We start from the raw sequence: 13,433 nt of genomic DNA on the forward strand, positions 1-13,433 counted from the left end.
TTTGTCAGACCCATCTCACTTAAAGATGTGGTTCATGTGTCTGAACAATGCGGTACTCCAATAAACAATATCACCTCTGCGCTATCAGAAAAGCTTGATCAGTGTTGATTGATTGATTTATGTATTTTTGGTCAGAATAAAGAACAAAATGACACAACTCAGTATTCAGTTATTTTTTTATTCATGAAGAATAAACGGGTCACATCATGATTGCATACCTTCACAGAGGCATGAGTGGTGATGATGCATCACAATGAAAACTTGTATTTCAAGTCAAGGCCCTTAATCAGAGAAGAATGAGCAGCTCAGTGAACCAACTCTAATTAAGAGTAAATAAGTTTCACATACCTTTACACAGCAAAATATGTTAATAATAGAACAGATATACCCAATATGGTTACAAAAAATCTTTCAAATATGAATGCGGTAGAAGTTCAACAGAAAAGGTGTTTGTTTTTTGTTTTTGAGAAAATGCTAAAAAAGGTAAAATTTCACAACTCCTGTGCACAGAATATAAGCTAAATATGATCACTGCTGACCAGTAATAGACAGTCATAGTTATAAATCAATGTGAGAAATTATTAATAGAGAACAATATTGTGTTTCTCAGAGGACAAAACTTTCACAAAGAAAGAAGCTATCAGTTCAACAGAACTTTAAACAAAAATCTGACACAGATTTCTTGATAAAAAATTGAAATATTATTAATATTTAACCAATATGGTGACTTGTAATAACTCCAGTCTGTAGGCGACTACCACGGCCTCCAGAGGCCACTGTTGACTGGACTCTTGTCTTTGGTGGAGCTGGTCTGGACTGTGGAGCTCAGAGGAGAGAAGTCAGCCTCGCTCAGCTTCTCAGAGGAGTTCTGCAGCTTGTTGATGTGGCTCCACAGTCTTCTCTGGGACTGAGTCTTCACCTCCTCCTTGGACAGGAAATGCTCCACCTCTTGGACACATCTGGAATAGCCATTATCAACAGCTGCTGAGTCCACACCTTGATGGTGTTGCTGCTGTCGTCACAGGAAACGAACTGTCATCTCCAGGAAGTCTGCCTTCTCCAGTTTGGAGTCTGGCTGCTGTTTGAGGAACTCTGGACTCAGGAGAGACGTGAGCTGCTCAATGCTGCTGTTAATTCTCTCCACCAGAGGCTTTCTGAGCTGCAAAAAGAAAAACAAAATCATTGATAAACTTTGTCTGGTGTGTAACTTAAGCAATAAGTGAGACAACTTCTAAAAATATGTTAAAGTATTGATGGGTCTCCAATTTACTTTGTGGGTCTGACTTGGGTCCTCCTGAGGACTGCTCATTGCTGCAGTGATTGTAGGAGGTCTCTGTAGAGAGAATCTGATCTCTGCTGCCTTCATCCCTCCTATTTATGATCCCACATCTCCATATGAATATGTGGATTCTGGCCTAGCTGAAGTTTCTCACCGTTTCAACCAATCAGAGAGCTCTGCAAGACAATAAGGGAGTAGCAACACACTGAATGTTTAGCCAATGTTATACTGCCGGGGGGACAATAGTTAGATCCCAGGGGAACAGGTGGAGGACTCATGGGGACGGGGATGTGTGTGTGTGTGTGTGTGTGTGTGTGTGGGGGGGGGGGGGGGGGGGGGGGGGGGGGGGGTATGAATCTGGGAAAGCCGTGACCCTGTAGAGAGGAGATCTTTTTCCTGATGCTTGGATCAATGACTTTGACTGAGCACACGCTCATTTTCCCATCGCACACGTGAGAGCATGCCATACACACTTTAAAACACCTCATACTCAAAAATTTGTGTCACATTTGTGCGGTCATTTCAATTATTAGATGTTGATTTCAAAATAAAATGGCAAAATTTAAAGGCAAAGTTATTATTTTTAAGATTAAACAATACTCTTAAACCTAACAGAAGGTCATCTGCTAAAGCCACAATGCATAATTATTATTGAGGACCTTAATTTTTTTTTTTTTTAAATCCAGCACATTAGTGTAAGTGTAGCATAACTTTCTCAGTCAGGAAATAAAATATCACCTGAGATATCAGCTGATTCCTGAAAATATATTCATTATCTTCTGTCTATAAAGTTTGTCCAATTATGCAGCAGTTTCTTAAAACCAGTGGCATTCACACAATGTGTGTGTCTGTCAAAACACTGTGCAAAACAAAGGTCTTTTTAACCTTTTTTTTTTAAAATAAGGATGACAGTACCATGGCAGTTTGGCATCCATCAGAGGGAAAAAAAAAATAAATAAAGAGGTTTAGCTTGAAATAATGACCCATTACACAGAGTGGAAATGAAGCTGGCAAAAGTTACAGAGTTGGCACCAGAGAGAGGGAGACAAACAGAGAAAGAAATACAAGGAGAAAGAGAATAAGCAGTGAAGGAAATCTTCCTCTGAAGTGTGCCAATTCCCCTTTGGAGAGCAGTCAGGTGCTGGTGAGGCTGAAGATGCTAATCACACTGAACTGTGACTTGCTCTCACACAGCTTTCCCACACTCTGTTCATTGACTGAGCCCTCACTCAACAATGGGCATGTGCCTTGTTAAATGCTAATTCATCCCCGCACCAGCAGCTCCCAGCTCTCCCGAGAGGGAAGAGTTTGTTGTGTAGACACCGTCCCTAATTAAGCTAGGCGAGCGAGTATAAACATAAATATTTTGATTAGGGATGAAACTTAACACTTAGCCAACAAGATATATTTGGATGTGTATTTCATGATTAAATTTAATTAAACACACCTTTACTTTAAAATCATCCAGCATTTATAATGCAGTCCTAAGGAGTATACATACATTTAATAAATACGCAGTGAGATAAGAGGACATGTCATAATTTTCCTTTATTATTTGCACTTTATGCAATGTTATGAATTTTTTTCTCATTTAATTTTTTTTTACTTTACATAGATTTTTACTTTTTTTATCTCTTTATTTATTTTATTTCATTTTTCAGTTTCATTAAACTCCTTTTTTTCACTTTATTAAACTTTTTTATTTTGTCATATTGTATTTCATTGAGCTGTTTGACTTTAATGCTGTTAATTGTGTTTAATGTTTTGGCTGCTACTTTAGGGATAAATAAAGTATATATTATTATTAAAGATAGGTTTTACACCATTATAGTTGTTACTATATTACTTATGCTGTCTGCACTTCTTGTTTTGTCATTTAAATGTATTCAGTTAATACACACTGTTACAATTATGTAGTTGTCAGGTATTTAAAATATATTAATCATCACTTTAATCTGAATTTTCTGCAATCTGATTTATGGCCTGTGCATTTTTGGTTTAATCATATTTTCCTGTTAAAAGTTATTGTAACCACAAAAAATGGATAACATTGCAGAGCTACAAAAAAAAGAGCTACAAAAAAGATGCCATTTTGTTTTAAATTAATTTGCATTTTATTAAAAAAACACACACACACACACACACACACATTTTAACATTAAAGTTCTCAAAGTATTGTGAATAGTTTTACTATCAAAATATACAAGCAATATCATTAGTAAGAAATCTAAATGAACCTTTTTGCTCAGCCTGAGTGAGTAAAATATGTAAAAATTTTAAATTCGGTGGTAAAGAATTCCTCCCCCTTCACAGACATCTTTGTCTAGCCTGCCTCTATTATCCCTCAGGGGCTCTGTGAGTGAGTTTTCTCTGGTTTCCCACACTCTCCCCATTTACTGCTTTCAAGAACAAAAGAAGTGTGTCTGGTTGCACATCACATTAATTATGGAGTCAGTTTACGAGTTTTGTCTCATTGCCCCTGAATGGAAATTCCAGACATCAAGACTCGTCATTACCAGGCTTTCGTAAAACTGCTATAAGGAATGCAGACATGTTTGGGATTAATGAACATTCAAAGGCTCTTTTTCTCCTCCTTTAGATTCAGACTGTTTCTCTGCATTCCAGGCATTTTTTATGATTATGATAGGATAAAGGGAGCCCATTCCTGAATTGATCATGTGCTGCTCGTGGTGTGATAGAACTGTGAATTTTTGGGTTAAAGATACTCCTTATAGCTACAATGAAACTTTATTAAAAATATCTCATTGAGCCAGCTGTTGACAGGGAAAGGTTCTGTTGTATCCAGAACAGCATTTTAAATTTTGTGCCATTACAACCTCAGCAAAAATAACTCCGTGAAGCAAGAGAATTACTTTCCATCATTCTAGTTGGGTTAAAATGACACATAATTGTGGCACATTTGCTGTAAATGAAGCAGAAAGATGGGAATGTCTCAAACACATTTTCATTAACGGTTTTAGATTTGTCTCATGTGATGATGAGCGTGTGCTCAGTCAAAGTCATTGATCTCAGCATCAGGCAGCAGATCAGCTTTCTCTGCAGGGTCACCATTTCCCAGATCCATACAGAGATCCATGCGTGTCTCTCCATCACCCCCCCCCCCCCCCCCCCCCCCCCCCCCCCCCCCCCCCCCCTCCCAGCCCGCCAGCTGTTCCCCTGAGATCTAACTATTATCCTTAAGGCAATAACACCATTCAATGTCTTGCATCCCTCATTGTCTTGCTGAGCTCTTTGATTGGCTCAGACTGTGAGAAACTCAAGGCAGACCAAGACCCACACATTCATATGGAGATGTGGGACTATAAATAGGAGGGATGAAGGCAGCAGAGATCAGATTCTCTCAGCAGAGACCTCTACAGCACAGAGATCCAGCCATGGCACCTACTGTCACTGGAGCAATGACTAATTCTCAGGAGCATCCAACCCTGACACACAAGGTAATTTGGAGATTCAAAGAGATTTAAATATCCGTTATAGGCAACTGCATTTTGTTTGTGCTAACACTATGCCCCTGAATAAGTTTATTAATGGATATTGTTTGTGTTTCTGCAGCTCAGAAAGCCTCTGGTGGAGAAGTTACGCAGAGAACGAATAAACAGCAGCATCGAGCAGCTCAAGTCTCTCCTGGGTCCAGAGTTTCTCAAACAGCAGCCAGACTCCAAACTGGAGAAAGCAGACATCCTGGAGATGACAGTTTGCTTCCTGAGACGACTGCAGCAGCAGCAGCAACGTCGAGCTGTGGACTCAGCAACAGTCGATCAGGGCTACTCCAGGTGCGTCCAAGAAATGGTCCATTTCCTGTCCAAAGACGAGGTGAGGACTCAGTCCCAGAGAAGACTGCTGAACCACGTCAACAACCTGCACGCTTCTTCCAATAAGAACCCGAGAGAGGCTGACTTCTCTCCTCTGAGCTCCACAGTCCAGACAAGCATTATCAAAGACAAGAGTCCAGTCAGCTCTGCTTTGTGGAGACCTTGGTAGAAGCTTAAAGACTTGTATAAAAGTGTGTGTGTATGTAAAAACTCTATCTCTGTAGAAGTACCTGTAATTGTACTTGTTCCTGTGGTTATCTTATTTTGATATCTGTGCTGCATTTTTCTTTCATTTATACTGCCTTTTGTAAAGGTGAGATTCTGTGTTTCTGTAATATTTGCAGACAGCGGGTGGGTCGTTATTTTGTATTTCAAAAGCAGTCACATTCAGATTAAGGCATTACTCTGTGAAGTAGGCATTTTTATTCCCAGTGTGAATTCCCGAATATTGTTGGTTGCGCTAACAATTGTGCATGCATGTTGAACATGCTTAAAATTTAATGTGATATCCACGCACTCTAACGACTGAAATGTCCTTTCTGTCCTTTAAATTTGTTAACTGTCTGCATTTTTAGCAGATAAAGTTGGAGACAAATGTGCTGCCTATTGGCTCTGTGAGTGACAGCGCACATGCCTTCAGTGGAGGCCTTGTTATTTGGAAAATATCTCAAAATGAATGTATCTCTTCAAGCCAAGTGATGCGCAATAAAACAATCAGAAAAAAAACAACAAATTTTGCTTGACTTATTTCTATCAGCTACTCGTGGAAATTACAGAAAACAACAAATCTCTGCTGCATGTTTAAAAATGTGATACCCGCAACAACAGCATAGCTTTAGCTGCAGTATGCTGAGCCTGCTTATCACTTGGTCAGGGAGTGACTGTCAGTTTGTGAGGATCACATAAGAATATGATAGATCGTAGAGCAGATCGAGAGAGAGATGCTGGGTAAACCCTTCTTCTATGAGCTCATAGCTTACAGCACATTCAGTGACTGTAAAATGTGGTGTTACATAAAGCAGCATAGAAGGAAAATAACAGTGTAAAGGTTCTCAATAAGGTGTGAGCCCCCGTGACAGCTGCAGCACATGCCGGGAGGGGTTTAAAGCACTTTTCTGAAAGCACATTAGTGTTTGAATGATGGATTAACGGCAGAGCTCAATGCAACACTGTAGCTCAGCAGTTCCCAATGCATTGATGACAATTTAGGGAGTCAGCATATGACTGAGGGCTACACAAGAAAAATGCACACATTATTGTTGGTTGCTGTACTGTATTTTTTTTGTTGTTTTTTTAACCCTTGTGATGTGGTATTTCTTCGCCACCACAGTATTTGTCAGTATTAAAAACGTTAAGTCTCCCATGATGGCTAGAACAGAGGAGTTGAATTGGGGGAAATTAAGGAAATGCTCTCTTGGTCTCACTCTGAGGTGGTATATCATAGACTGGATAAAGGGGAACGCAGAGCAGTTCGTGCTTTCCTTGTTGTGCCTGTCGGTCACACGAGAATGGTCGCCGAGGGCTGCAATTGGCCTGTGGGATGCACTTTGAGGACCCCAGCTCTATGTCTTCAAATCGCATGATTGTCATAGTCTATGATTTGCATCTTTTCATCATTTCAACATTTCTTTGCATTTAAAAAAAGCATCTGTCATGAAGCACAGTGTTTAAAATTACACGTACACTCAGGGGAAGCTTCTTAAATCAACGCAGAAAATGTTTCACAAAGTTTAAATGGTTTAATTCTCCCAAAATAATTAAAATAAAGCCACATAACAAGACTCTGATCTTCAGGCATTTATTTTCTTGAAATATGCAAAAACACAAAAACAAATTAAAATCCACTTTGGATGAATTAAAACAAAACTAACAAATAAAAAAATATGCATACACAGCATAAACAAAGACGAATCCCTTTTCAAAAGAAAGGTTTTTGTATTAAAGGATATAATCAAACATACCTTGAAACAAGGCAGCGAGATACACATGCAAAGTATAATCACACAATGCCTACGCAGGATTTTCACAGTAACAATAAGTCAGCACGGCACTGTTGGCATAAAATGCGAAAGTTAGACCGACAAAATTCTGATGGTGAAATTAAAAAAACACTAATAATACAAACAACAACTAATTGTTGCATAGTTTCAGGGTTGGGTTTATCTTCTGTGGCCTTCAAACAAAAATTACAACCACCAGAAGCACAAATCCCACAAATAGCAGCAAAAAACACATTTTCTGCACAGTCAATAACCACCTTTGACTCTGAATACTATCATCTTCCACCGGCTGCTGTTAAAGTGAGGCTGAAATCACATTTTATGAGGTGGAACAAACGCTTACTTAAAAACCAAGCCTCGCGCGCCTGTGAGAATCTCCTTGTCACAATGCAAGTAATGCAGTCAGTAGATTTTTAACACCGAGTTCATCACTGCCATTAAAACTGCAATGAATTGAATCCAGTGTTGGTGACTTTTTGTTGGTTGTGGCTTGTTAAAAGCACAGTGGAGCCACGTCGTCCTCTGCGTCAGGAAACAGACGCAGAATGTCCCTTGAATATTTGGAGTAGCCGTTGTGCGTCAGCAGGGCTTTTCTTAAGGTGAGCAATGACTTTGTTTTCTCCAGTAAGTCTGAGAGGGGGAGACCATTCTGCAGATGTTCTGCTATCAGGGCCTTCAGCTTCTCCACTCCGGTGCTGCATCTCCTCTCCAACATGTGAAGTTTACACCTGAGAGAAAAGTCACAATTACATTAATATATTTATCAATTTTGTGAAGAGTATATTTCTGATTGAGAGCTCATAGTAGGAAAAAAGACATAGAACTTAAGCTCACCTAAACAGCTGCTCCTTCACGGTGTCCTGAAGAGTGAGGTCCGCATAGAGAGCCATGACGAGGTTTTGGTGCTTCCTGGTGTTGCTTGTCAAGGTTCAGACGATGTCTCTGCTTAAATCTGCATGTCTGCTCCTTATTTATGCTGCGAATCTTGCGCTCTCGCTGCTTTTTGGCCAATCAGGGGCCTCAGCGCTCAGGACAATAGAGCGAATTTAATGGCTGTCATGGAGAACAGGTGGGATGCTTTATCTGTATGCCATACATAAGTGAGGTCAGTGGGAAAATGCTCTTCCTGAAGTGGACATGGGAAAATTTTGTTTCCTTCTGTGAAGTTTAGACCATGGACAATGACCATGAGGGAACATAGCACAGACATTTTATTGAGACTAATCTAAAAATGTAAAAAGGACTGCATGCATGATACAAATACAACTTATTTCTTGAAATAAATGGACAATTATTCACAAATAGTGCCCGTCTTTCTGTCTTTACTTATTTCTATTTATAAAACAAAGAAAGCCCAAATAAATAATGTGAATAAATCTTCAAAATAAACTAAAAGCTTCATCAATGTTGCATTTTCTCACTCTGTTTCTTAGCAGTGAGTTACAGCAAAACCAGATGGTTGTGAAGTGGCCCTCTGTCCTCTCCCTGCCTGAGAACGGTCCTGAGGCTTTGTTAGAGCAGACACACTTCTATTGTGTGCGCTGCTGAGCAGGCTGCATACAGGAGTGTGGGAAGCCGTGTGTCGCTGTGGCTCCCAGCAGCAGAGAAAGAGGAGGGCGTGTGACTGGGGCACGTTCAGCCTTGTGCGGGGAGCTGCAGGGGGGGGCTCAGAGGAGGGGAAATGAGAGGCCTGAGTCCCTACACAGACAGCAGATAGACGCAAACAGATGGAGAGGAGATAAGCAGAGAACGAGCCTGATTATATGTCAGTTTTGCAGTTGTTTTTCAGGTGCTTGCTGTAATTAAAAACATAGATTAAAAAGATAAAAAGAGATTGTGTGTTTGTATTCACTGGGCCAGAATTGCTTATAATACACTTGCTGCATGTTTGTCAGTTACACCAGTTTGAGATGATTTATGCTTTGTGATTATTATCTTATTATTATGCTGGAAGCAGCCATCACAAGAAGGGTGCCAAAAACTTAACTTTCAGCGGAGCAGTACCCCAGGACCCAGAGGGCAGGAGCCCAGCTGACATAACTATCAAATGGGTCCCTCTATATTTTGCGGCATTCATTTATTGCTTGCATGAAGGTAAAGTTAGGCAGGTTATTAGCTGAGCTAAATTCTGCTCAGTGCTAATTTTATCTCTTTTAAGGCTCACTGTTTTGGCCGTCCACATGTGGCCCCTTGGGAAAATTAATTGCCCACCCCTGGTCCATGGAGACTCCTGTCTGACCTCATCTGTCAACCTGTCCATCACTGCTGCAAACAAGAAGGGGCTCAGACCCGATCCCTGATGTAATCCACCCCCCACCTTGAATCCTTCTGCCACTCCTACCGCACACCTCACCCCTGTTTTTTTAATTTTTTTTAATTTAGTATAGTCCTTGGGGTTATAGATCTTGTACAGCACTTTGGTCAACATCGTTGTTTTAAATGTGCTTTATAAATAAACTTGACTTGACTTGACTCATACATGTCCTCCACCATCCTCTCATTCTCTGACGCTCCTGACTTCCTCGTGCAGTACCACAGTTCCTCTTCAGGCACCCTATCATGTGCTTTCTCTAAATCCACAAAGACACAGTGCAGTTCCTTCTGACCTTCTCTATAATTCTCCATCAGTACTCTCAAAGTAAACATCACATCTGAAGTGCTCTTTCTCAGCATGAAGCCAAACTGATGCTCACTGATTGTTACTTATCTCCTTAACTTAGCTTCAGCAACTCTCTCCCATAGCTTCATGGTATGGCCCATTAACTTTATCCCTCTGTAGTTATTACAGCTCTGCACATCACATAACTGTGGCTGGCTGTGGCTCAGGAGGTAGAACAGGTCATCTCCTAATTGGAAGGTTGGCAGTTTGATCCCTGGCTGCTCCAGTCTGCATGCCAAAGTATCCTTGGGCAAGATACTGAACCCCAAGTTGCTGCTAATGCGTTCATCGGAGTGTGACTGTGTGTGTGAATGTTAGTGCTTGTGTGAATAGAAAGTGCTTGTATGAATGTGTATGCAAATGGGTTAAAGGGACATGCTGTATAAAGTTCTCATGTAGAGCAGAAAAGCACTACTAGTGCATTTACCCTTGAGTTTGAACTGATTAGTACATTTCCTAGTTTTAATCACCCTATCCTGATTTCCAAAGCCATCCTACAGCATACCACCCACTGCTGCCCAGCTACACTCTCCCCCACCACCACCTTGCAGTCTCCCATCTCTTTTAGATTGCACCTTCTGTATAAAATGTAGTTCACCTGCTTGCATATTCCTCCACTCATGTTACTCTACATTCCTCACACTAGGTTCATCTCCACAACACTATTCACGTACTGTTCCTTCCAGATTACCTCTACTCCATTTCACTTCCAGTCTCTACTATGGTAGAAGTGTTTGAATCCACTTCCAAAGCTCCCGGCCTTGCTTCTCTTCCACCTGGTCTCTTGCACACCCCATAGATGTCCTTTCCTCCTCTCCATCAGCTCTATCCCTTTAAGTCCCCACTCTCACCTCCACACTTCTGCCTTTGCTTCTCTCTTGTGGCCTCTGAACACACCCTCCCTCTCCCCTCTTCCACTGTCTTTGGCTAACAGTAGCACAGTTTCCACGGGCACCCTGTTGGCCAACAGCACCGGAGGCAGTCGATGTTAACCTGGGACCCTATCAATCCGGTGTTGCAATCTCATTCTTGATGATTTGGCAAAGATTTACCACCATGCCCTTAACCACCACAACCAATATGTAAACATGTGTGTGTAACTTTATTTTATACTGTGCATTTTTATGTAAAAGAGACAAGAAGAATTCAAAAGGTTCCCAAAAGAGTAATCTATCTGACTAAAAGCAGATATTTTGAAACCAGAGAAGATGACTTAAAGCTTTCAACCAGAGTGAGACTGCAGAGTGAAACTTCTACTTCAGCTCATATTCCAAAGTAATCAAATGGCTTTAGAAATAAGAAAGAGGCATCATTTCCATATGGCTTTTGTTTATTCAGCGAGACAAACTGAGCCACATAAAATATAAATGCTCCAACAGGAGGTGATGATACATCACAGCAAAAACTTGTAGATGTTGAAAATACTGCACTCAAGAGTGCATAAAGAAGCAGCTGTCTTTATGAAAGACAAGTCAATTCACTCTTAATAAACACAACTAATAATAAAAAACAACCTTTAAAACAGATCAAAAATTCTTATCACAATGTGATGATGACATCGGCACACACACATGTTCATTCAGAGTCACTGGAAAACTGTGACAGAGTGATATCAATTAACCCTTTAAGGGAAAAAAATAAACATTTACGTGTACCCGCGGCTCAGATGAAGAATGGCTAAAGCTTCTGATCAAATTATCAAAATGATTTAAAAGATAACAATTGTTACCATAGCATTATAGACAACCTAAGCATGAAGTATGGTGAGGAATAATAGTAACTGCTGATGGAATCAATTTGATTCATGCATAACAAGATGTTTTCTTTCTTAATACGAAATACAGTGTTGCTGTCATTTCCTCTGGAAATTACACAATAAACACACAAAGTAAAACCTTCTGTACATATAGAAGAACAAGAGCATAGAATTTCAAAGAATTCAGTCCAACAATCTTTGATCAACAACGTCTTTCTAACTATCGTAGCTGTGACTGCTGTATGTAGGTGTCTACCACGGTCTCCACAGGGCGCTGTTGTCTTTGGTGATGCCGATCTGGACTGTGGAGCTCAGAGGAAACAGATCAGCCTCTCTCAGGTTCTCATCAGAGGAAGTCTGCATCTTGTTGAGGTTGTTCAGTCGGTTTCTCTGCTGTTGGCTCTGCTGCTGTAACTGTATCAGGAAGCACACTGTCATCTCCAGGATGTCTGCCTTGTCCAGTTTGGAGTCCGGCTGCTGTTTGAGGAACTCTGGACTCAGGAGAGACTTGAGCTGCTCGATGCAGCTGTTGATTCGCTCTCTGCGTAACTTCTCCACCAGAGGCTTTCTGAGCTGCAGAAAGAAGAACAAAGTCATTATTAACCTCATTCGGGAGGACTGTGTTAGCATGAACAAAACACTCACAGATGATTACTGACATTAAATCTTCAGTTTACCTTGTGAGTCAGAGTTGGATGTTCCTGAGGATTGGCCATTGCTGCAGTGATTGTAGGTGCCATGGCTGGATCTCTGCAGAGACTCTGATCTCTGCTGGCTTCACCCCTCCTATTTATACTCCACCGTCTCCATATGAATGTGTGGGTCTTACTCTGGTTGAGGTTTCCCACAGTCTGAGCCAATCAGAGAGCTCGGTGACACAATAAGGTATGTGGAGCAGCATCATGCTCCTTTATTCCCGGGGGATAATAGGTCCCAGGGGAACAGGTGGAGGGCTGGAGGGAGATGGAGAGATACTTACAGAGTTCTATATGAATCTGGGAAAGTGGTGATCCTGAAGAGAGCAGATCTGCTGCCTGTTGCAGGGATGAGTGACTCTGAATAAACACATGCTTATCATCCCATTGCACATATGGGTGAATAACAAAACTGTAAAAAGGTGATATATAGTCTAGTCACATTTTGTGCTTCTACTGAGCCCAAACCTAAAATGTAGTTTATCAAATTGGTGTCGTGTGAAGTTTAATCCAATACAACTTAATAATCTTTCATCAATTATAATGCGTGAAGCTGGATCATTAATCACTTGAGTGTTGCACTCATTGATGTCATTTAAATTACTCAATCCACTGCTGCCCTTTGTGTCCTTTGCCACGTGCCGTATAGTCAGTGTGAGTAGCAAGTTGGTCTCAGTTTCCCACACTGACTCTCTGTGCTGTGTTCAATGAACCACGGGGACTTCGGTGGCAGATGCTGCCTGAAAGCATTACATCACCAACCATCTGGAGGGAAAAGATCCCATTGGACGGCTTTGACAGATTTAAAAGTATCAAGTTTATCAAAAGTGAACACAAAATATTTTGGCCTGTCTGACTTGCAGTTTTCTATCACTATCATACATTTTGATCTTTAATTCAAAATCACGACTGATTAGTATCTAACACATAGATTGATTTTTCAGCTGTGAGGGTGGGTGGGTGGTTTCATGGGATGAAGTGTGCCAAATCCCTCTGGAGAATCAGTCGGCTGCTGGTTCTCTGTTCTCCAGAGCTTTCCCACATTCCCCCCTTTACCAGAAAACTGACATGAGTCAATCTGCAAGTTGACTTGAGGATTCTTTTTTTTGGCCAAAGTGTGATAAAACTCTTAAAATATGCATCATTTCTGTTAAAAATTAGATGTAATTTTGTGCAGGAAAAAAAAAAGTGTTTTCTGAATCTGAGTCAAA

The 13,433-nt window shown here is 40.7% G+C and overlaps 2 protein-coding genes and 1 pseudogene across 2 annotated transcripts; 1 reads left to right on the plus strand and 2 right to left on the minus strand.

The window, feature by feature from the left end:
- Nucleotides 1-177: 177 nt before the first annotated feature.
- On the minus strand, nucleotides 178-1,366 carry LOC115780450 (transcription factor HES-5-like; annotated as a pseudogene).
- A 3,248-nt stretch (nucleotides 1,367-4,614) lies between these two features.
- Nucleotides 4,615-5,845, plus strand: LOC115780690 (transcription factor HES-5-like). The gene is made up of 2 exons (XM_030730031.1): nucleotides 4,615-4,737; nucleotides 4,853-5,845. The coding sequence occupies exons 1-2, from the start codon at nucleotides 4,615-4,617 to the stop codon at nucleotides 5,279-5,281; spliced, it is 552 nt and encodes a 183-aa protein (XP_030585891.1). The 3' UTR covers nucleotides 5,282-5,845.
- Nucleotides 5,846-11,147: 5,302 nt separating this feature from the next.
- On the minus strand, nucleotides 11,148-12,302 carry LOC115780783 (transcription factor HES-5-like). The gene is made up of 2 exons (XM_030730185.1): nucleotides 12,205-12,302; nucleotides 11,148-12,100 (listed from the first exon to the last, which is right to left on the minus strand). Exons 1-2 carry the CDS (start codon nucleotides 12,265-12,267, stop codon nucleotides 11,780-11,782), a joined length of 384 nt encoding a protein of 127 aa, XP_030586045.1. The 5' UTR covers nucleotides 12,268-12,302; the 3' UTR covers nucleotides 11,148-11,779.
- Nucleotides 12,303-13,433: the final 1,131 nt, after the last annotated feature.

The sequence above is a fragment of the Archocentrus centrarchus genome, chromosome 5 (assembly GCF_007364275.1).
Source record: "Archocentrus centrarchus isolate MPI-CPG fArcCen1 chromosome 5, fArcCen1, whole genome shotgun sequence".
Classification (NCBI taxonomy): Eukaryota; Metazoa; Chordata; class Actinopteri; order Cichliformes; family Cichlidae; genus Archocentrus; species Archocentrus centrarchus.